Source organism: Podarcis raffonei, chromosome 2 (assembly GCF_027172205.1).
Source record: "Podarcis raffonei isolate rPodRaf1 chromosome 2, rPodRaf1.pri, whole genome shotgun sequence".
Lineage (NCBI taxonomy): Eukaryota > Metazoa > Chordata > Lepidosauria > Squamata > Lacertidae > Podarcis > Podarcis raffonei.
The window spans coordinates 54,608,680-54,633,757 of NC_070603.1; the positions used below are offsets into that span (position 1 = coordinate 54,608,680).

A 25,078-nucleotide genomic window follows, 5' to 3' on the forward strand; every position below is an offset into this window, starting at 1 on the left:
TGTGATGAATGGGTCCTCTGCAACAGGCGCGCCGAGTTGCGCCCAACGTTTTTTGGGGTGTGTGTGTCACATGTGGATGACGTCACACGCATGACGCCCCCCCCCAACACCCACCGGGTGCCCCTTCCCTCCAACAAGCTCCCATCGAAGCCTGGCTTTAGCATGTGAGGGAACTTGCTCAGAGTGAAGAGTTGGCGGCAGAGAGCTGCCGCCCTTCTCCTCAACTGGGCTGCAAGCACACAACTCCTCCGCAGCAGAAAGAGGCTGCTGGCTGGGGCAGAGACCAGCTGCGGCTGCTCCGTCCCCGGGTCAGGCCTGACCTAAGGGGCGGAGACAGGCTGCGGCGCGCAAGGGATTGGGCGCCCGGATTGGTTCACCCTCGCGCGTCCCGCCCGGCTGCCGAGCACTCAATATGGGGAGGCTGAACTCCGTGCCCCAAAATATTGAGGTGGCTGAAGCCCCCTCCGCCCCATATAGTCGGCGTCGCTGCTCTGCAGTGTTGCTGTGAGTACAGAGGGCTTCTCCACTCTTTCCATGCTTTAAAGCTCTGCGTCCAAGCACACTTTTTTTGCTCCAGAGCTGTGGAAACCTGCACTTTAAAGCTCAATCAGAGCAAACAGCAATCCACGGAAAACCCGAGTCGATGTTTGCTCTGACTGAGCGCTGAAGAGCAGGTCTTGTGGAAAAGGCTCTGGAGCAAACAACATGTTTGTTTTTCTGAGATGGTGCTTTTAAGCGCAGACCTGTACCTGGAAAGAGCAAGGCAAAAGATAAGGGCATCTAAGCCATAAGTGCCAATTTTTGCATCACATTACCAAATATTCCAAAGGGGAGCTGCAGCATATGGTTGTGGCATATTTAGATAGCCGTTTTGCTCCAGAAGCCTGGCAAATCTGGGTACTTAAAAAAAGTGACAACCCACAAGCAGACTACATGAATCCCCCGCATGTTGTCACTTGCCCTTTCTGACCCACATTCACTAGAAACCAATATCAAAACAGCCGCGTATTGGACCTGCAACTCAGAAACATGACTAGCATTAGTGTTTGGATTTGCCTGCTTCTTAACATCAGTGCTCACTGAAACCTTCATTAAATTTTGAAGGCAAAACGTAACAACCAAAGTGGGAGGACAAAAACCCCAACATGTCACCTGAAATTAGAACAATCTCTTTCCGTTTGCATTCTCCCCCCCCCCCCCGCAGTTTGTAATTAATTGTAAAAGCCAAACAGAATAGTGGTGTGCTTGACTTTGGGGAAGAATAAGCAGTTGTGCATTGGCCAAAAAGATGTGCGTGGTTTGTCACATGATTGCTGAAATCCCATGTACGGTGTCAGAGCTGACAAGCCATGGCTTCCTGTGCCATTTTAACTATGTTTTATTAAGGAGTGGGACCCGCTGGGCCTTGTAGTTGGCACTGCTTCCTTCTCACATACCAGCTGAATTCCCACCACTGCCTCAGACACTCTCTAGCTGGATGCATTACATGGTATTTTTAGAAGCCCTGCGTGCCATCTTCTGTCACATGTCTCTCGAGATTTTTCCACTGTTTTTCACCCATCAAAGATATATCCTGTTGTTTTGTGCGGGTTTCAGCACTTGGGGAAGGAAGCAGGGAGGTCTTAGATCATGCTGCATTGTTAAACAGTGCAGCTGAAATGAAACAAGATGTGCACATGTTACATGTTATGACCGAAAATATCTAGAGGTGGCTTTCAGCTGCCTGCTCCCTGCAACAAAATGCCCAAGAAATTCAACACCTCAAGCCATAGTGGTCTGTTTGCTTGCTCCCAGTTTTGGCCTCAACGTTCAATTCTACTCCTCCTGCATCACACAACCTTCTCTGACAACAGGTTTGTACTGAGCATGTGCAGGGGACACCCTTATGACTGCATAACATTGGCCACAAAAATGCCTTTTACTAAAAACTGTAAGCGTGTTATACAACTCATGGATTATGGCACATTACTAGAGATGCTCTCATGGGCTTCAGAAAACAATTTCTCCAAAGGCAAACATAGAAATCATTCCCCCCAAACCACCCCAGCAAAGTCTATGGTAGGAAAACATACATCACTTGTCAACTTCTCGAGATCATTCTCGAGAAATGGCTTTAATTAATACAAAAACAAGCCATTTATCATAGTTTCCGGTGGTAGCTGGTGCCCACTGGGCTGGTGGAGTGGAATCAGGGCCACCAACAAGAGTCAGAGCCAGAGCCAATGACAGGTGAAGCCAACTCTTTCATGGTGTGCCCCAATCCTCCACCCTCCTAAGTTCAGAAAGTGTTGCTAAGCCCTGCACTGGTTGTAAGAAGGCAGGCAGGTATGGGCTGGATGAGGGGTGTCCCATTCCATACCCTCCAACATTTCTCTGATGAAAATAGGGACGTCCTAAGGAAAAGTGGGACATTCTGGGATCAAATCAGAAACTGGGATGTCTTCTGTAAATCTGGGACTGTCCCTGGAAAATAGGGACAATTGGAGGGTCTACCATCTGCCCTAATGGATCAGCTTCCACTAATCCTTTCTACCCCAAGTTAAGCATGAGCCTAAATTTAAGAATTTATCTCTCTTAGATTGCTGAGCTTCAAATCTGCCTGTTGAAACATTTTCTAATGATAAGTCACAGAACCTAGTCCCCACCCACAATTTCTTATTATAATGGTGTGGCCTGACTCACCCTTAAAAGAAATGAATATGTATATGGGGGGAGTGCAGGTATAAGATTTACATAATATATAATATAGGACCGCAAAATGTATTATTTAAATATATACATCTCTTTCTGTGTGTGTCCTCTCTCTCTCTCACACACACTCTCACACCCACACACCCTCCACAAAGATATACTTTTCTTCACAACAAACATTCTGAAAGCTGGAAAGTTCTATGAAACCCCAAAGCTATGATGGTCTAATAAAAGGCAGCATCTTTAAAACATGGCTATCACCTAAATAGTAAGCCATTTCGAATAAACTGCCATGCGAATGCAACCACAATGAGCTCTTTGGAAGAAGCATGGGATTCAAGCACAGCAGATAGACAGACAGACAGACAAACAAACAAACAAACAAACATATACAGCCTACGACTAAGTAATGAAGGAAAGAATTCAGGAAAGCCTTTCAAACAAAAGGTGTACTTTGAGCACAAGAAGAGTAGCATCGGCATAGAGTATAACACTCACTGCTTATGAAATGGATTTCAAATGTTCCAAGGCCTGCTCTCTTCAAAAAGTGTTCCTTATCTTTCCCTGACCTGTGAATAACCCAAAGTCACTCTAAAATGTGAATCCAGAAAGTGGATGGAACTGTTGTTTGACATATTTTTGGCCACAGGAGACCATACCAGGAGTACATTATAGTGGCTCGACTCCAAATAATTTTCACATGAATTACTAAAGTGCCATAAATGTATAATTTATTAGCATTTAAATAAATCACAGAGACCATGAGTGCTTTAAAGTTATCAGCATAAAGATGCACAGAATACCAAATTATAATTACTTAAAAAAGGTTCTTCAGTACAATAACCTCATGTCTACTATATTGCATGTTCAAAACAAGATGAGCAGAGTTAAGCACCAAGATGATCATAGCCATTTTCAGACTGTGCTCTGGAGAACCCTTGATAAAGTTTATCAGGAGATACTCAGTGAGCAGATAAGGTCATGTCAGGCAAACTTCTCAGGAAGGTGGTTCACTCACCACAACCTGTCAGTGCTGCAGTTAAATAATTGTGGACCTGGGCGGGTAAAAAACTTGCGGCCCTCCAGAGTTGTTGTTAGGCTCCACTTTTCTTTCATCCCAGCCAGCATGACCAATGGTCAGGGATTATTGGAGTTGCAGCCCAACATCACCTAGACATTCCCTACTGAGTGGTCACCTGAGGAGGGGGGGGGGGAGAAAATGAGCTATTGCTTTATCTTGCTAGGAAAAAAACAACTGGGAAAGACGCAATCCACCTAGTCTAATTCTGTCGCTTACCCCATTTTCACAGCCAAAACTCAGGACAAAAATGACCCATGTGAAGAGCAACTTAGTTTATTCACTTTGACATCCTTCCTTCAAATCACTGTGGTTGGAGTGCACTGGGAAGATTATTCAATCAATCAATCAATCAATCAATCACTGCATTTGTTTTCTACCTTTTTAAAGTTAAAACTATGCTCAAGGCGGCTTGCAACATGTAAAAAAAAATACATAACTACAAACATAACTAAAGTAGTCATAAACAATCATCGAAACATCAAAAAATACACAGCCAATTTGAACAATGTCCCCATAAATCTTGAGATTCAAAATAAAGATACGAAAAATTAACGTCAACAACACCAACAACCCCCACCCACTTTTAATCATTGCGATTAAAAACTGGACCTGTCAATCAAAACAAAAGACCCTGCCCCAATTCCTTCACCCCACCCCTCTTGACTAATTTCTCAGAAAAGAAAAGAGGGGTGGGGGAGGTCATGTGCTTGACATTTTGGAAATGCGGAAGCAACAGAGCTACTCCAAAGTTGAGGATTCCCTGATTCACCCTGATGTGCCTTGTTAACAATGCAATCCAATTTGGGAATGTGAGAGTCTGCCTTGAATCATCCCAATTTACCTGGTTATTTGGAATACACAAAGAGACGATGCACACCCCTAGAATACACTGGCTGTCTTGAGAAGTGCCATGCTGATGAGAGCTTACAAACAGTTGTGGCCAATTGTGCAACTTAAGTAACGTCCACACCATACTTTTAATTCACTCCTACACTACTTTTAAAAGTCGTGGCTTCCCCCAAAGAATCCTGGGAAGTGTAGTTTGTTAAGAGTACTGGGGAGCTAAGCTCTGTGGGGGGATAAACTACAGTTCCCAGGATTCTTTGAGGGCAGCTGTGACTGTTAAAGTGACATAAGCCTCTTTATGCAGCATTCTGAACCTTCAAAAGCTACGTATTTCATAATATGTTGGGATTCCAGTATGGCCTAGATGTGGGTGTATCATAAATGCTCCTTTTTAATCTTTAAGCAAACGTGCCCACAAATACACAAAGCTCTTGCTAAGCAACCTGGCCGTGACATTGATCCAGTAGTTCCCAAAAATTACACAAAAAAGAAAAAAGAAAAGATTGAGGCACTTGCCTATCGATGCTGAAATCATGGAGTATTGTTGGCGGGAGGATCCTGTGTTCTGAACACTGTGTCAAGGCAGCCCAGCTCAACATGCAACATCAGCCTTTTCTATCAAAACACTGCCACAAAGATATAAAATTGAAATCCTCAATAACTGAAAGAAATTTATGAATGTTTATTTTGCAGTACGTCTAAATGGCTAGCTGAAAGAAAATAATGCAAACCAGTATGAGCAATGTCTAAAAAACTGAAAGATCATCATAATCTGTCTTGCTGCTGCAAAGGCGCATTTCAGTTTATATTGAAAACAAAATAAAATGGCCAAAAATATTATGAAGTGCATCACATTTCTTGGGCGGACATAGCTAGGGTCACAACAGATATTGCTTTTAAATATGTTTATCTGCAGATTAACATAAAGACTGTTCTGTAGAGTCTCCAATAAATGGGATTTGTTTTGTGCGTCGCCCTCCTCCCAGGGGATCTGAGCTCAGATTCAGCTTGCAGATGAAGATGGATGAAGTTAAGTCTGACAGACATAAATAATGCAGCCTGCTAGAAGTAACACTGTAGCATAGCTAGGCGCACCTCCTTTCAGGGGAGGTGGGATACAGGTAGGAATGGATAGCTTTTTCCAAGTGCTCCCTCAGAGAGGTTCACATCATTATCTTAGTTATCTTTATAATAAGCCTGTATGGAAGGTGGGTATTATTACCCCCACAATCCACATGGGAGAAAGAGCATGGCCATCACATAAAAACATTCACCATTTTTGTACAGTGGTACCTCAGGTCAAGTACTTAATTTGTTCTGGAGGTACGTTCTTAACCTGAAACTGTTCTTAACCTGAAGCACTTTAGCTAATGGGGCCTCCCGCTGCCGCCACAGCCCGATTTCTGTTCTTATCCTGAAGCAAAGTTCTTAACCTGAAGCACTATTTCTGGGTTAGCGGAGTGTGTAACCTGAACCATATGTAACCTGAAGCGTGTGTAACCCGAGGTACCACTGTACCTTCTTTTCTCATGTATTGCTCTTCCAATACTTTTGGGTCTTGCTCGTGAGGATGGCAAGCTCTTGTACAGACAAGGCCTGAGAGCCAACAGACACACAATGCTGACCTGAGATCTTTTGCTGCTCATAGCAGGGATGAGGTAGGATCCAGATAGCACCCATGGCCCATCTAGAGGGGGCCTGACTACAAGCAAGCCTTGAAGGCTTTTAAGCAGAGGTTGGATGGTCATCTGTCATGTATGATCTGGCTGAGATTCCTGCATTGCAGGTTAGGCTAGATGACCCTCAGGGTCCCTTCCAACTCTACAATTCAATGATTCCATGCCACGTTGGGGTTTGTAAAAGCCTTTCAGAATTTCCCTCAGTTTTATAGAGAGCATCAAGACACATCATGCCCTCAGATTACAGATTCAGTGATCTAGCTAAAGTCATTCTGCTCTCATTAACAAAAAATTAAGGATTTCTTTACCACTGTTGTTATGCAGGTATCAAAGTACTGAAGATTAGAAATGAAGGCCATTTGGGGTGGTGGATTAAAGCCAATTTAATGTGTACATAAGGGACGCGGGTGGCGCTGTGGGTAAAAGCCTCAGCGCCTAGGGCTTGCCGATCGAAAGGTCGGCGGTTCGAATCCCCGCGGCGGGGTGCGCTCCCGCTGCTCGGTCCCAGCGCCTGCCAACCTAGCAGTTCGAAAGCACCCCCGGGTGCAAGTAAATAGGGACCGCTTACTGGCGGGAAGGTAAACGGCGTTTCCGTGTGCTGCACTGGCTCGCCAGATGCAGCTTTGTCACGCTGGCCACGTGACCCGGAAGTGTCTCCGGACAGCGCTGGCCCCTGGCCTCTTAAGTGAGATGGGCGCACAACCCCAGAGTCTGTCAAGACTGGCCCGTACGGGCAGGGGTACCTTTACCTTTAATCTGTACATATTTCTCAATAATCTTCTACACAGAGAAAGATCCAGGCTGCATCGAACTTCTAGAAGTGTCCCTAACTGCCATGGCAGCTTTTCAGAAATAAAATTGTGTGTGTGGGGATCTTTACACATGTATTATCACATATTATCACAAAAGCTCACAAGCTGCTTCAAGACCAGAATGGTAAATCATTCACAAGCACAGTGGGCAACCTCGGAGAATTTAATTTCTCACAGCCTAACAATGGCTCCCTGATAGTGCACTAGCATAGGCCAGCCTAATTTAGGAATTACTGTTCTTCCGTGTCTTAGCTCTTAAAAGGTATGGCCTAAAAACAGAGGAAGCAAATATTACTCAACCTAGCAGATCTAGGTTGCCTAGATGCAGAATTGTCTAGAAAATGTACCTTACCTTGAGTTCAAGGATATACAGTGGTACCTCAGGTTACATACGCTTCAGGTTACAGACTCCACTAACCCAGAAATAGTGCTTCAGGTTAAGAACTTTGCTTCAGGATGAGAACAGAAATCGTGCTCCAGCGGCGCGGCAGCAGCAGGAGGCCCCATTAGCTAAAGTGGTGCTTCAGGTTAAGACCAGTTTCAGGTTAAGTACAGACCTCCGGAACGAATTAAATACTTAACCTGAGGTACCACTGTACAGGTAAATCTGTTTTCATAAATTACTGATGTTTTCTTGCTTTTGCCGTGACGTGAATTTCAGAATAGTGAACAATATCCTTCAGTTACTATTGTCCTAATACTTGATATCTTACTATCCCTCCCTCTATACCATCGTCATCAAGAGAACTCCACTACCCATTTTATTACAGTTAAGTTGGAGGCAAACATAATTAAAAAGCACACTATTCGTTTTATCCATGTAATAAAAAGTGAGCTTTACGGTTGTATTAATTTTATATATTATTATTATTATTATTATTTATTATTATTTGTAAGCTGCCTCCCAAACAACACAAATTCATTGGAAAGGTGAGGTAAAATAATTTTCCAGTTCAGAATAGTTGGGGCAGGGCAGTTAAGTTGTCCAAGAATTTTCCTGAAGGTTCTGTCACAAAGCTGCTGTTTATCTCAAACTGCCCTTCCTGAGAGGAAATAGCAAAATTCTGATGTAAGCATTCACATCTGTCACAGGCTTAACCAACCTGTATTACTTCAATAAAGATACCCAACATTTTACCACAAAAGAACTGCACCTTCTCTCCAGCTGCGTATGTCTGTGTGTATGAATATGTATACATATGTATTTATTAACACACACTCTGCACCAAGCACTCACGTGAGTATACCTCAGAAGAAATGAAGCAATACAGCTCTTTTTCTGATTATAATTTTTTGGGAATGGCTATTTTTCCAAATTTCAATTCAATCTGTTTTATGCCTTTTTCGTTTGTAGTTTTATGCCATTCCATATTATTTCTTTATTGCAAAAAAGTCAACATGCATCTTAGAAATTCAGAGTGTAATCAATAAAACAAACATTACATGTATGAATTTAAATGTATAAACAGTTAGAAATCCAACAATATCTCCTAATATACTATTACACAAGTTCACAATCTTGTAAAAACTATAATACAAGTTTACTATACATTGAGAGGAATTTACCATTCCTTTTCACATGATTTTGTTAAAAACTGTTGAAGCATCTCCACTGTATGTGGGCATATATTTTTCAAATCAGTTTTCAGATGCTAGGCTTTTTTATGCTCAAGGATTTAAAACAAATCAACCAAAATTTTTATACCACAGTTTAATTGACAGCTTATATAGTAGAAGCATTAATATCTGTAAAGGTTGAGGGGGGTGATTCACTGACCATTTACATTGTGGCATTCTTCTGGATTGCAATGGGATTACACACTAAGTGGTCAGTGAAGTGGTACTCCTTGTGTAGTAGCCTTTTATTTCAGATTGATTTATCATTCTCAAGTCACTTAGTAGGTATTATATTATGCTCTCCATCATAGCTTATGAATGCAGAAGTGACAATTCCACAGCAGTAAAAAATGAAGTGTTACCAGAAGTTACCTACCTAGAAACACAAATGGTATCCTACTAAGTTCTAATACACAACACAGGGAGATCCATAGCTATGTCAACATGAAGGTCACTTTGAACTAGTTTTCCTTTCTCCGTTGTATTAAGTGAGTTACTACTATGCTGCCCATCACTTACATTCTCAGTAACGTAATAGTATGCTTTCAATACATGGGTTCAGGGGCACAACTCATTTTTGTGCTTCTGGCCTGAGAAATCACATTTAAGATGTCACCAGAGGATTTATGTAAGTCAACAAATATTTTAAAAGAAAAGAGAAGGGAAAAAAAAATCCCCATTAAATAAATATTTTCCCCATGGCCCCTAATCTTTCTCGCTCCCCATGAAAAAAAAGCCAACACTCTGAGCAAGGACATCCATCCTGTTCTGAACAGTGTGCTAACAAAATGTTATTTTAAAACCATATGAAAAGGAATCCTATCCGGTCTACCTGTGCCAAAGGCTATTGAAATTTCTCTTACAGCTTCATTCACTCACTGTAATCTTCCGGATACAAAAATACAAGAATTCTTATGGAAATCTAGATGCTGGTAGTTTTAGTACACAAAAAAAGCAAAATATTTACACAATTATACAGTTTTAAGAAAACCCTGTACAATATATATATACACATATATAAATCCTTTGTTCCCTCTATCATTTGATTAAACTGTTCAGATTCAAGCATTTTGCTGCAATGGGTCAGTATATGTGATGGCCACATACTGAGTCACAGGCATTCCAAAGACATTGCAGGCAATGGGGGGGAAGAGCAAGGCTTTGCCTGTTACGGTGTGCAATATTCGTGCTTTCTTCTTCTAACGTAATTCACTGAGATTAAACATTAGTCGGAATGTAGCAATAATCTAGAAAACAAAGGTCTTTGTGTAAAGGGCAAAAAACTGCTGACAAATTACACTCCTCTCCAAGTATGACTTGGAATTTAAACTGATACTACTTTGGACTTTACAGACCACAACACACACAACAGTACCCAAAAGAATAGGAAGAACAGAGCGCTTGACTTTATGTAGCTAGCTGAGATCTAATGTAGTACTTCTGATACTTAAGAGAGGGTAAAGTACCATTTGCAGTAATATGTTTTAATAGAAAACTTCAAAAATAATAGTTTGTTTTTTTACTTGCTTGCATTAGTGTTCCAGTACCACAGGAGTTGAGAACAGTACTGTTTGCTCTGCTTCTTTGACTCTAACATTCAGAACGCTGTGGCGTAACATACTTTCCTATATAAAATGGCCCTACTGTGTACTGGCATAGTACAGAGGCACCAAGAGTGGGGGGAGGGGGGAATCTACAGGACAATGTGCTTAGGCTTAACAGAAGCAAGTGACACATGAGTTGAGTATGAAAATCTATTGCCCTGGAAAGCCAAAATAGTTTAATACGGTTTCTACCGCAATCTACCCCAGCTACTGTTAGGTGCTATAATAAAAGTGGTGTGGGGGAAGGGAGGGAAAACATAACCAAACAGCATGGAAATAAAAAGCATCTAAGTTAATCAGTCTCTTTTCAACATTTCTTTTACCAAAGTTGCTCTCTTTAGAGTTAAGCACAATATTATTAGAAGTGATGGTCTCATATCATTTTAATGATTTTTCTAAAAAAAATCATTTTTTTAGAAAATGATTTCTTTCTGTGTTAAAAAAAGAACAAGTTGCTTTGAATACTGTGGAGGCTTGACCTAAAAAGGTTAAAAAAAAAGAAGCAGCTTATTTAGCTACAAAGGACAAAAAATGAACTCAAATGGCTGGACACTTTTAAAAGCACTTAGATGCATTTACTTATACCAGCTATTCATCAAGCACTAACTGCTCTGTTCATTTTAATAGGATTCATGCAGGAGGTCCATGGATGCTCCATGAAAGTAAATGTGGAATTCACAGAGCAGTGGTAAGCTGCACCCAAAAAGTAGTAAGGCTGGGCTATGTCTGAATATTAGATTGAGAAGAACTGCCATATTAGACAAGAGCAGCTGTCATTGATGTGGACTTGTTTGAATGTGGAAATTGGCAGCATTGCCCTGTAATTCTGCTAGATAGCTGAATTGTATAATCCACAGTAAGATTTGGAGCAATTCTAGACAGGAGTGAAACTTACTCAAACTGGATAACTTGTCTGCCACCTAACTAAGGGACTTTTGAATTACCAAATTCCAGGAAATGTTGACGTATAAATGAACTTCACAGAAAACTCTCATCTCACACTCTACATTACTAAATAAAGCCTATAAAGCCATTGATAGCTTGAAAAAGGTCCATATTTTAAAAACAAAATAAACACAAGTTGGGCTTGAAAGATTGATACATTCCATCTTCAGAGGATCACAACCACCTTTGCAACACTTAGCCTTTGGCTGATCGTGGCTACTTATTTGTTAAGTTTAATATCTCAAACTCACACTTGCTTTCTTGTGTGTATGAAAATAAAAACAAAAAACGAAAACAATTTTTGGCTCATTGACTTCCTTTAAATATTTTTTTAAAAGTTTTAGTTCAACAATTCTAAAACTATTGATTCCATTTCAAGTTTCATCTTCTCCAGGAACGAGATTCATCTTCATCTTCGTCTTCGTCATCATCATCTTCAGGCAAAAATAAATCTGAAGCTTCTGTCTCCTGAATAAAGACAAAATATAATATGCTTATTTTTTTTAATGTACAATACCACAACAGTCAGTTGCAACCTTTTGGTCCGTATCAGTGATTCTACTTGACTTGAAGAATGTGGGCAAAATTTTCCCTTGGATATTCCTCTAAATATGCTACATGCCAGGGTTAAACATGCAGAGAAAACATAGCAAAAATGGAGCTGGGTGGTGAAATGTGACAACTGAATCTGAGTGCTCTGAAGTGATTAGAAAGCATAATGGACAGTGCTTTCTCAGCAGCGGCCCCTACCTTATGAAATGCCTTCTCAAGGGATGTGCTGGCCACTTCAGCTTAAAAAAACACATCACTTTTCAAATAGCCTTTATGTGTCTTATTGGTCATGCAATTGTTTTTGTGGCTCTGGAAATGGCTTTTGTATTTGCTTAAATATACTCTATTTTTCGATTATATAGCATCATAATAAACTATAAAGTAATACAGCTTTGAGTATTATTTTAACAGAAAAAGCAAGGTATAAATATCAAATTAATCGAATATAATTATAATATATTCTTGGGTTTTATGCTTGTATTTTGCTTGGCACCTTGGGTGGACTTGGTCCAGAAAGGTGGTGTATAAACTACTAAAGAATTAAAAACAACCAACTGTCCACCATCTGATTCATGCTGTGGAGTTATGAACCAAATTAAAGAACAGGAGGATTTAGTCACAAAATGGTGAGAATGCAAATAACCTAAAATATCCTAAAATATCTTAAGCATTCAGAAATGCCCTTCCAGAACAGTTCCTATAATGAGCTCAAAACAGTAAGAAGCAAACAAAAAATAGTGTTTGAGAGAGGCTTTGATAGACAAGCTGCGCTTAAACATAATTCCAGTACCTCTTCCTTGGGTTCCTCCTCCTCCGTTTCTGTGGACACAGAGGGTACCTTGGGTTTATGCCATGATATCTGTAGTCGTCGGTCTTTGAACTTTAATCCTTGGTTGGCCGCCTAGAGTAGGAATTTTTTTGGGGGGTGGGAGGGGTGGGAAGAGAAGACAATAATACAAATTATGTGCTAAGAAGCAGAAGCTATCTGCTGTTATAGCAGAAGGATCACCATGTGCACTTCCAAGAAGTCTTTCCACTATACACTGTAATAATCATGCCTATGCAAGGACTCCTGATTTAATGTGGGGTTAGATTTGGTGACCTGGAGCTGCTCTGACCTGGTTTGGACCCTGAATCCAAATTGCAGTGCTCCCAGTGTTGTAACTAACTGCAACACTAAGACACAAAGCTTTTTTTAAAATCCCTGGCTTCAAAGTTATAGTGGTCAATGAGTGAAGTCTAGCTCCCCTCCTGCCTCATACAATGTTGTGTTGCAACATTTTCTGTCTGAGCTCTGAAATGGGCTCTGTCTGTCTCCCTGTTTTGAGCTCTGAATTGATTTGCCTTGATTTAGAGTTGCCTTAACCAGATTTTGTTCAGGTTTTGGCTAAATTGGTTGCACAGCCCTAATAATCAGAGTTTATACTCTCTACTACAAGCATTTATCTGAATCATAATTTAAACAAGCTTATTCATTGGCTGAATTATAAACCAGTGATCAAATATTCAATGCCTTTATAAAAGTAGCACCCTCCAAAATATATTAATGAACCATTTTCCATTCAAGCAGATATTTTAGTGTATCTTAGAGGAGTACAGTAATGTTAGCTTATAATTACTTACATTTTCAGCTTCAGAACGGGATTTAAATGTTAGAACAACACTTAAAGGAGAATCCTCCTCTTGAAGGCCTTCAATATCTCCAAATTTCTGTAAAACACATACTATGAATAAGATCTATGCATGCTTTTCTAGGGCTGCATGTTAATGAACCCTAACTTATTGAAAGCCAGTGCAATATAGTAGTTATAGTGATGGAGTGGGATCATGGAGTTTGCAGGTTCAAATTCCTGCTCCTTGGACCATTTAATCTCTTAGCCTCAGTCTACTTCATATGTGAAGATCACACATACTTGGGAGGAGAGGCAGAATACAAAAAGTGGGAATATGAGCTCAGGTATATTTGTGTATGCGTGTGTGTGTATTTTATTAGTGACAGAACAAATTTCCAGGGGAGGCAGAAATTGCTCTCCCTCTTCTTCTAAGCATGTATGCTTCCTGCTGCTCCAACAGTGCTAATTGGATATCGCCCATATTCTTGCCATCAAAAAGGCTTATGCTCCACTTACATTATGTTTACAGACAAGAAGACAATGGTGTATTGGATACCCAGAGTGAAACAGAAGAAAAAGAAGCAGAGACCAGTGTTTCTGCTTATTGTCTGTAGATCTTCAAAAACGCTTACCTGTCTATATGTAAAGAAAGGGTTAAAATTGTGGCAGTTCAATGGTATTGGGCTCTCACATGAAAACTGGCTGGACTAGTTTGCTTCAGGAGTAAAAAATAAGTTAACCTCAAGTGACTCAAAGGTTGACTAATATATAAAGGTCATCCAAAGCAGTTTTAGACCCATGACAGTTCCACTAAAAGGTATTAAAAACATGCCTTGGACCATGTCGTGACTTGTTTGTGTAAGTAGCTTCCCAAAGATCAGAAATCTTAGGTGGAGGAGGTGGAAGTGAAAGTTACAGCTAGATATTCCTTGAGAGGGTTGATTTCCTTCAGAAGTAAGCTAAATGCAGGTGGATATGTGATGCCATTCCATTTCTAATTTCAGCTATGAAGCAGACAAGATTACCCACAAAAGCAACTAATGCCATACTCAAAATGAAGGAAGCTAAGTTTTAGGGCAGGGATCAGCAACCTTTTTCAGCAGGGGGCCGGTCCACTGTCCCTCAGACCTTGTGGGGGGCCGGACTATATTTTTTGGGGGGAAATGAACAAATTCCTATGCCCCACAAATAACTCAGAGATGCATTTTAAATAAAAGCACACATTCTACTCATGTAAGAACACCAGGCAGGCCCCATAAATAACCCAGAGATGCATTTTAAATAAAAGGACACATTCTACTCATGTAAGAACACCAGGCAGGCCCCATAAATAACCCAGAGATGCATTTTAAATAAAAGGACACATTCTACTCATGTAACAACACGCTGATTCCCAGACCGTCCACAGGCCAGATTTAGAAGGCGACTGGGCCAGATCCGGCCCCCGGGCCTTAGTTTGCCTACCCATGTTTTAGGGCAATCATAGCTTTATACTATTCTAGAATACAGTACCAGAACAATTTAATCTAATTTTAGTTACAAATTGCTGACTTACCGCAAAGTGCTGCAGCAACTCATCTTTCTCCTCTTCCACAAAGCCACCAATGGTTATTGCTTTGGGACGGTGGTCTACCACCATATGATTCACTGTACCTCTCCCTCTCCCTCCCCGACCTCGTCCTCGTCCTCTGCTTTGAGAAGGCATCGATTTTCCACGACCAGCGGGCAAGATACCTAAACGGGCAGCCTACAGACAAAAGGAATAGACTTTATCTTCCATGAACACTGTAACAGGTTTCATGTATAATATACAGCACAATTAAGATAGTATATAATTTTGAAAACTTACCTCCACCTGTAACTGGGTGAGCTTTTTCCTTAATTCTGTTGTATCTTCCCCGGAAGACAGCCTTTTATGAAAGTCTAGCTCTGCATCCAAAAGTTCCTTCTGTGCCTTTAAAAGGGAATTGGGGATGGGGTGGGGAGAGCAAAAAGCAAGTTTGTTTGCATTTTATTCCGTTTATCTCCATACCAAGGTGTGTTAAGATGCTACCTCTTGGGTTTTAATTCTTCCCACCCACTATTTAAGGGCTTAGAGCCTTCTGGGTAAAAACAAATACTTGCAAGCTCCCTTGGGCATCTTTTTGGAACTACAAGCGAGGGATATAAAATGTGATAAATAAAATATTTTAAGGTAGGCTTTGACAGTTATAAAACTCTTATTATCCAGCATTGACACCAGCTGTGAGTAGCATGTGACCCCTAGAGGTGATTGGGCAAACTGCAGGCTCTCATTAGAAAATCTGCAGATCCCGAACACTTATGGCTGCAGAAACCGGTTTGAGAAGTTGATAGCGGAATAAAAAGTAAAGTTTTAGAAAGAAAACTGAACAGATTTGTAAAATTTCAATTTCACTGTGTTTACATTGCTCCTGATATTTAAGAATAAATATCAACATTTTCCCATGGGCTGGCTGACTCAGGCCTTTTATGTTAACAGCTTCAGAATTAATAAGTTCAACAAGTTAATCAATACAGTTGCCACTTGCTATGAAAATGGAAAGGAGGTGCAAGTTAAATGCACCAAAAATGCACATTCTTAGTCATGAGGTACTTCCATTGTTCATCTCAACGATGAACACGGCATGCTTTCGCAGAGCAGAAACTTCATGGGATGCTGCCCAAAAGCGTATTGCAGATACATTGATTAGCACTGACGTGTCATTAAATCCCAATTTCCTGACCAGCAACGACTAAGCCAGCTCTGGGAACTTCCTTTGTGTGTGTATGTGTGTGGGGGAGGCTTTTGCTGGCCTTTGCTCAGAAATAAAAGCACTGTGGGCAACGGGACAACATTTAAGGTAAACATCCCTTTAGGGGAAGTGTGGGCATTCTTTGTTTTTATTAGTTATGGATCCTCTTCTCTGAGTGAGGGGAAGAGAACAGTGTTGGGTAGAGTATCTGTGCACGAGAGGCAGAACATCTGTGCGCGAGAGGCAGGCCAATTTCATTATACACTAAGTTTCTGGGGGTCATCTTACAGCTTTAATAGGAGTCAGGGATGAGAAACCAGACAGAAGGAGGTGACTGAAACCCTGTGAGGATTAATAGAAGTGGTATAATTTCACATATCTGCGTAGTTCTCTTATAATGAATATCCAAGCACAAAATATAGAAAAGATAGAAGTGATATATTGCATGGAAGGGGTTCCACATTTTGAAGGGGCTGTAGGCAGGACACGCATGGTTCATGATGGTTTGCTGGTGGAGGTCTTCTCAACACATAAGGGAGCATGACCAGAAACCTGTCAAGGCACAGATGCAGCCAGTTGCCCCTTCAACACCTGGATGTCCCTTTATGAGGATAATGCATGAAAAGGTTGTATGTTCAACGCTTAACAAAGACCCTCATGCTGGCTTTAATATAGGGCAATAAGTTTCCCGGAGGCACAAATTAGTACCTTGGGATACATATACTTCAGGTTACATACGCTTCAGGTTACATACACTCCAGGTTACAGACTCCGCTAACCCAGAAATATTACCTCGGGTTAAGAACTTTGCTTCAGGATGAGAACAGAAATTGTGCTCTGGTGGCGCGGCGGCAGCTGGAGGCCCCATTAGCTAAAGTGGTGCTTCAGGTTAAGAACTGTTTCAGGTTAAGAACAGGCCTCCAGAACGAATTAAGTTCTTAACCTGAGGTACCACTGTAGTAGCTTCTGAAATGAAAACAGCTGAGTGTGAAGAGGACCTACCTCTGTTTTTGACTTCTGTTTTGATGCTGTAGAACTGGCAGATGACGTTTTTAACTCATCTTTCAACTGAGAGATTTTTCCTGTTAGCTCTTTCAGTGTCTTCATTATATCTGCTCTTTCCTCTGGTTTTGTGGCCTTATTCTTTTCCAATTTTGATATTAACATCTATGAAAGTTAAAATAAAGAGGTGATGCAAGATTGAAAATACTTCATCCTCCACACTAGATAGAAAAGTATGCACCCTTAAAATGCTTACTAGGGGATACTCTGCTACTAAAAATTAAAATTAGACACAACCAAAGTTAATGGCGAAGTTAAATGGAAAAAAGCCAAGCATACCTTCTGACATTCTATTTGTTTCTCTAACATTTCTTGCTTTTTCTTCCTCATGTCTTGTTGCAGCTTCATTGCCTCCTAATCAAGAATAAAATGCTTTTAGTGAGCTATATGGCACATCCTAATAACAACGGCTAGAAAAAAACGGATTTAAACCACAATTTTAGGCAGTATCGTGAACAATTTAAATGTAAACATGATTCCACCAACTGCAGCATTAGAGTTTAGAAGAGAACATAGTTATCTTCAGTTACAGATGCAAGTTGTGCTGTTGGTAAGTTAGCAGAATGGACAGGTCCTGACTGCATTCATGGCTTCTGGAAAGCTGTTGCAATAAGCAATATCAAATAAATGTCTTTGGTCAAAATTCAGATTATGTTACATATTCAGATTATTAGTCCTATCACTATGCCTAGAGTTTCTATTCTCTCACACAGCACCCCAACTGCAGCTATTCTATGCTGAATTACATGATGCTTTTGACTTGCGGAAGGCTGAAAGCCTGTTTTGTGCTTGTAAAATGTGTAATCTCATGTGGGATTGGAGAAGATAAAAAAGCAATGAAAGTCTTGCTGTGCATGCACAAATGATGGATAGCTGCTGTAGAATTCGGACAAACCAACCAACATGTAACAATTCAAGGTTCGCTGAAGACCCCCCACCCCTTGCCAACCAAAAGTTTGGCTATTAGCTCAAAAATGAGTATCCCTTTAACACAAAAATATTGAATTACATTTCAAAAGCCAAGGCTCGTCACACTCAGGTCTGAATTGTCAAGGCAAAACCTATCAGGGAAAAGGAATTTCCCATCTCCTGAATTCCAATCCAAACTAGGGATAGGACTAACATGTCACACAATGAACCCCATTTTAAAAACTCATGGCTATGAAATATATTGAAATAATATGCAAACAGTTACCTGTTTCTTTTTAAAAACTTCTTGGACATCATGAGATTTATTTCCTGTACCAGGCTTTATAGATGTCTTCAGATTGGAGGAACTGTAAACCATCTTTGAATGGCCAATTGAAGTGGTAAACATCTGAAAGCAGCAATATATTTTATGATGACATGTGCTGTGGCAAGATGGAAGCTTTGTGCAAGCAACTTACTTATGCTGCTTAGAAACCATCTGTTCATAGATGAAACCAAACTATAAGCTATCTCTCTGTGATATTTTAAGGATTGTGTGAGGTTGAAGTAAAGACTCTTACCAATAACAAACAGACTGAAGGATAGTAGGACAATTTTGTCCTTAGGCTTTCAAAGATCTGGAACTAACCTGGCAGATATAAATTTCAAAACTAACCCTATCATTATGAAGGGGAAGACTACACACAACATCACTCTAAAGAGAAAGGGGATATGTAGGATCTTTTGAATGGGAATTTCCCCCAACTCTCTTAATTGAAGTATCTGCTCCTTTACTGTATTGATTACATATTAAATAGGTAGAGTTAACAAGAATTAGAGTTTCATTTTATAAAATACTTACTATAGTTTAAAGAAAATGTACTTTAAAATTTTACTGGCAATAGTAGAGAATTTTCTCAATTTTGCCGATATGATTATGCCTTCACTATTCTGTTTCTTCAGATGTTACAGATCAGTCTACAACTACTGAACTGAGCTTTCACTCTTCTCTCCTGCCTTTTTTTCTAACTCTGTTGTCACCTGGAAGGCCCCCCAAACCCATCATGTCTTTAAGGCATGAAAGCTGAAATCTTTTAATGCGGGCGAAAAAATTGGGGCTGTTTCTTGAGTTAGCACTGAGCCAGATTATCTCTGTGAATCTGATTTTCTTGATCAACCTGCGACCACTATGCAGCCCACAAAGCACTTGCCTTGACACAGCAGACCTTTTAAGGGTGAGAAGTTTCTAGTCCTTTTTTTAGGTGGGGGATGGCATGGTATTACCCCCCCCCCAAATATCACTAGTGACTCTGCAGAAAGAGTGGACTAGTGGATTTGAGGGCTTCTCTGAAAGCTGTAGTAAGACTTCTTAATGTGTTGGCCCTAGCAGGTAATGGTACAATTTGGGCTCTGTTGGACACAGCATAAAATCTTGGACTAGACAGAGAACCCTGCTCAATAGCTGGAGATTTATCTAAAGAAGTAGCTGGAGGAAGACAGTTATGATTGTTTCAAACATGACCCCTATCTGCTCTGGATTTCCCCCCAACCCTCTTTAACAGATTTGGTGATGACGCAAGAAGCACAAACCGGGGGGGGGGCGTGTGAGTTCTGTTGAGCAAACAAAAATTGCTGTGCTCATGCAATTACATTATTTAGTTAAATACCACCCCGTGATTCTTAGTTCTGGGAGAGAGGGTTGGTGAGCTTGAAACCTGCGAGGCAGATTTCACTAAGGCACATCATCTGGCCTAGCCATATCCACTGATAGTAGGGTGGTGGGCATACAGTGGTGGTGCATTGGGTTGCAAAGGACACAGTTTATTCATTTTCCTGTTGGATGCTGAATCATGATTAAGTTCAATACAGCAAGGTGAACACCCTTGACAGAACCAGGCAAACCTTAACATCCTAACCATGTTAAAGAAAAGATGTATGAATTTATGATTCATAATACACACTCTCCTTTACCTGAGCATCTTCTGAAGAAGCACTAGACTGGTTAAGCAATAAATGTTGAGCGTCTGGCTGATTTCCACCAGGTGCTCCAAGACGATGTTTAACTGGGGCCTTATTGATGACGTAAGCACCTGATGTCAGTGGCTTTGTTACCTGCATTGTGCATATAACATTGAAAAATGAGCTTTTTAATTTTGAAAACAGACCCACAGTTCTCTAAAGAGCTAAGGAAAAAGAAAAGTGATCAGGTTAAACAATGGCACTATACCTTTGCCATACTGCTGTGCATTGTTACAGCTGGAGGCTGTGGCAGCATTTGTTGCTGCAGGTGAAGCGGGTGATGAAGAGGTGGTGGCGCCTGCTGCTGCTGCTGGGATAGTGGCAATGGCTGCTGCTCATTGTTTTCTCGGTGCCATAGCACTCGTATAAACCGATTGTTCAACACTGCCTCTGTGCTAGAAATAGCTTTTCTCGCTTCATCGTTTGTTAAGTACTGAATTAGAGCAGCTTCAGGATCACTCTTGAAGGCAACCTAAGAAAACATGAGGCAACATTACATAACAATACTACATTCTAAAAAGCACCCACGGTATAATGCTTCAGTTTAAAAGGTTTTACTCCCTAATCCAAAAAGAGATGGATAGTGAACTGTGTATATATAGTATGTATCTGAGTCCCTTCTATGGATGTTGCCAATCAAACCATTTTGGACTCACAGCTGTCCATGGAGGCGCAGGTCAATTCTGTGTCCAGGGCAGCTGTCTACCAGCTCCATCTGGTACACAGGCTGAGACCCTATCTGCCACAGACTGTCTCGCCAGAGTGGTGCATGCTCTAGTTATCTCTCGCTTGGACTACCACAATGCGCTCTACGTGGGACTACCTTTGAAGGTGATTTGGAAACAACAACTAATCCAGAATGCGGCAGCTAGACTGGTGACTGGAAGTCACCACCAAGACCATATAACACCAGTCCTGAAGGGCCTACATTGGCTCTCAGTATGTTTCTGAGCACAATTCAAAGTGTTGGTGCTGACATGTAAAGCCCTGAACGGTTTCGGTCCAGTATACCTGAAGGAGTGTCTCTACCCCATTGTTCAGCCCGGACACTGAGGTCTAGCTCCGAGGGCCTTCTGGCGGTTCCTTCACTTCACTGAGAAGTGAGGTTACAGGGAACCAGGCAGAAGGCCTTCTGGGTAGGAACACCCTCCCATCAGATGTCAAGGAAATACTAAATAACTATCTGACTTTTAGAAGGCATCTGAAGACAGCCCTGTATCAGGAAATTTTTAATGTCTGATGTTTTACAAGCTGCCCAGAATGGGTGGGGTATAAATATTATTATTATTATTATTATTATTATTATTATTATTATTATTATTAAATATGGTTCTACAAGCTATTGAATTGTAAGGTGTACTTAGTTTTTCACACATGACTTTTCCATTTTGGCTTTATTTCTGTTAAATAAATCATGACACAGTGTAATATGTCATGTGTTGTTGTTCATCTGAGGTTGTATTTACCTAATTTTAAGACCTGCTAAGAAATAGATGACAGTTATTAGGTCTTCATATGTAAAACCACAGAATTCAAAGAGGGTGCGCTTTCTTTTTCCCATGACTGTATCATCGCCAAGTGGTTCTTCAAGCAAGACTCTAAGTTAGACTTATTTACTCTACCAGAGAATAATGCAGTATAGAACAAAGTGGAATATATAGACTGGTCCCAGAAACTTCCAGTCCCTCTTTACAAACCACAAATGGCATATTATTGGTTTTACCTGAATGTTGACAATAGTTCCAAATTTGCTGAAATGTTCATTAAGTTGAGTAATATTGTTTAGCTCTGGTGGTATTTTACGAACTTCCAATTTGGTGTTTGTATACTGGTTCTTCTTCGGGAATCCTGGCTTATTCTGGTTATTAGTTTGTCTGAAGAGAAAAAAGATGGATTGACTCTTAACAATAACAAAATCACATTTAAATGTAAATACATCCATTCCCTTTTATTGTCTATAACCATAATGGCTACCTTGCTGTGCTAAACCAATACCCACTAAGCCAAGCACTGTCTCTAAAAAAGACCTGTCAGATACCCCAGGAAGCTCAGAAGCCAAGTAATCTACCACTGTGTTCCCTGCTTCAAGTAGTTCTCTAACATCAGGTCTAACAGTCACAGATAGCTATTGTCTTGACTATGAATGCTATACATTGACCCTGTTATATGAAACTTTACTTCCTTTTTCATTAAAGTATTTCAACTAATATCCATATTAAGTTCCAGTCATTTCACACAATGACAGAGGGTTACATTGGGATGCAAAGAAATATGCTTAATTCCTTGACCAACACATACTCATTAGATAGTTCTGGTCAAATCACTATCTTTTAGGCACACTACATTTTATTGTCAGACTAAATTCACATGTTTTAAGGAAACCATTACATCTACAGAGTTGTGTCTAACCACCAAGGAGGACTTCTAATCACACGAGGATACAGGCTCACTGTTACATGGATTTGCCGACAAGCATTTGGACTTCAAATGCTGTGGCATTCACTGTACTGACATGATGAACAAGCTGTTAACAAAGATGACAAAGGTGAAGCAGATGTTCCTCTAACCTGCCTCACAATGCTGTTTTGGGAATAAAATAAGCAAGATTTTAAATTTACAGCAGCCTGTCCTGACTCTGGGGAATGAAATGAAAATGACCCAACTACGTTGTCAATATCTGGACATGGAAGTCAAAGAGCTTATCACTGGAAGCCTTCCTCAGCATGGTGCCCTTCAACACCTATCAGTTTCAACCACCATGAACAAGTGACTAACAAACACAATCTATTCTTTGCAACATTATCTTTGCAATGTATTCTTTGCAACACACAAGAGGAATTATTCACCATTTCTCATAAAAGATTCTCATAAGTCAAACCAAATAATTTTCAAATGAACTGAATGGGGCTCATTTTCATTCTGCCTGTTCTCTATAGACACAGAAAATTCTTACTTTCCAATCCAGGGTTTCTTTGGAGATGGCCCTTCTACAGTGTTTGAAACCCGCTTCCTGTTGTCTGGCTCAAGCACCACTCTAGATACATTACTGCTGTTGCTTGCAATGCCAATTGGAGGTTCAGTCTGGATGATAATGTTAGCACCTGGAAAGAAAGCAAAGGATTGTATGCTTGCAATGAAGTGGGAGCAAATTGTATTTATAAAATGGTGAAGTGCAAACATGTACAAAACATTTTCCCAAAGGGCTCATAGCTATACTGTCTACCATGCATAGACTTTCCTAAGAAATATATACAGTGCTGAAATATATAGGATGCTGCTAGTTCAGGGTTTCTGAGAACAAAAAATGCCATAAATAAATTGGACAAAATTAAAGATGCTCATGGACGCGGGTGGTGCTGTGGGTTAAACCACAGAGCCTAGGACTTGCCAATCAGAAGTTCGGCGGTTCGAATCTCCACGGCAGGGTGAGCTCCCGTTGCTTGGTCTCTGCTCCTGCTAACCTAGCAGTTCAAAAGCACGTCAAAGTGCAAGTAGATAAATAGGTACCGCTCCGGTGGCAAGGTAAACGGCGTTTCCGTGCGCTGCTCTGGTTCACCAGAAGCAACTTAGTCATGCTGGCCACATGACCTGGAAGCTGTACGCTGGCTCCCTCGGCCAATAAAGCGAGATGAGCGCCACAACCCCAGAGTCAGTCATGACTGGACCTAATGGTCAGGGGTCCCCTTTACCCCTTAAAGATGCTCAGACCAAGTATCACCTGCACATTAAGTTGGGTACAATTCAAAAATCAGGAACACAGGAAGATGCCTTACATCAAAACCAGACCATTTGTCCACCTGGCTCAGTATTGTCTATACTGATTGGCAGCAAGGTCCAGTGCCAGAGAGTGAACTGGGGATACAGAGCAGGTGCTCTACCACTAAGCTACCAACCTTCCTCTAAGTATGCATATGAAAAGTGTACATTGGATATTAACATAAGCAGATCAGGTGTCCATGAATACGGACCACTGCTGGAGATTTGGGTTTCTTGGGCTTATTTTACATACAATTGTAGCACTTTCTTATGAAGGGATCTCAGGGAAGATATATCTACTATTAGGCACAAACTGCATTTTAGTGAAAATATGAAAAAACTCATGCAGGAGAATCTGGATCTGATTCCAGACTACAACACACTGAACAGCACTAGTTGTAAAGATACTAGTGATCATTGTTTGCTTGACACTCTTCAAATTGTGCATTCATTTGTATTTTCTTTCCCTTTCTTTAATGTACAAGGCATGAGGGAAAGAAATCACTGCACAGAAAAAGACAGCACTGTCATCAGCACTGGGTTCATTTGCTATGAATGCCAAAGTCTGTAATGCTCCCTTGCTAAGTATGCTAAATATTCAGACTTTGAGGGTTTGGGTTTCAGGAAACAACATCTCACCTCTTGGATTTGTATCCATCTCACCAGATGTTAGGCCAATAAGATTTGGACGCTGCATTGGTGTCCTTGAAAAGAACTGTCGATACTGAGATCTACCAGTACTGGTAATACTAGGAGCCTCTGGATTGTAGCCATCTGGTTCATACGTATCTTTTGTGAAAGAAAAATATAGATTTCTGATTCATTTTAAAAAATCTTACGTGAGCAATATTATGCATTTGCTCAAGCAGAAGTGCTTTTTCACATTTTAATATTTTTAACATTTGTTTGTTTTAAAGTAGTGTTGTAAAACTTTCTTGATTTTACGGTTTTGTCTTGTGTAAACAAAATTGAGATTTTTTTTTACATTCAAGCAGTGTGCAATTTTTATGAAATAAAAAAAATTGCACATAATTCACATGTACAATATATTTATATATAAACATGTGTTAAATTTGAGCTATGTAAATATGGCAGGAACCCTGCAACATGCATGTCATAACACAATTTTAAAATATTAT

The 25,078-nt window shown here is 40.5% G+C and overlaps 1 protein-coding gene across 7 annotated transcripts in view; it reads right to left on the minus strand.

The window, feature by feature from the left end:
• Positions 1–10,766: 10,766 nt before the first annotated feature.
• The window catches only part of RBM27 (RNA binding motif protein 27), a 30,385-nt gene continuing 16,073 nt past the window's right edge, over positions 10,767–25,078 (minus strand). For 6 of the 7 annotated variants that reach the window (XM_053376670.1, XM_053376675.1, XM_053376669.1 and 3 more), the window contains 13 exons: positions 24,579–24,728; positions 23,137–23,284; positions 21,907–22,057; positions 20,392–20,655; positions 20,136–20,276; positions 18,451–18,573; positions 17,535–17,609; positions 17,196–17,360; positions 15,290–15,394; positions 14,996–15,187; positions 13,451–13,537; positions 12,618–12,728; positions 10,767–11,743 (listed from right to left, as the gene is read on the minus strand). In XM_053376670.1, the coding sequence (XP_053232645.1) occupies positions 11,657–11,743; positions 12,618–12,728; positions 13,451–13,537; positions 14,996–15,187; positions 15,290–15,394; positions 17,196–17,360; positions 17,535–17,609; positions 18,451–18,573; positions 20,136–20,276; positions 20,392–20,655; positions 21,907–22,057; positions 23,137–23,284; positions 24,579–24,728 (1,799 nt within the window). In that variant the 3' untranslated portion in view covers positions 10,767–11,656. The remainder of the gene's footprint in view (positions 11,744–12,617; positions 12,729–13,450; positions 13,538–14,995; positions 15,188–15,289; positions 15,395–17,195; positions 17,361–17,534; positions 17,610–18,450; positions 18,574–20,135; positions 20,277–20,391; positions 20,656–21,906; positions 22,058–23,136; positions 23,285–24,578; positions 24,729–25,078) is intronic. The other variant, XM_053376674.1, reaches the window with a different exon arrangement.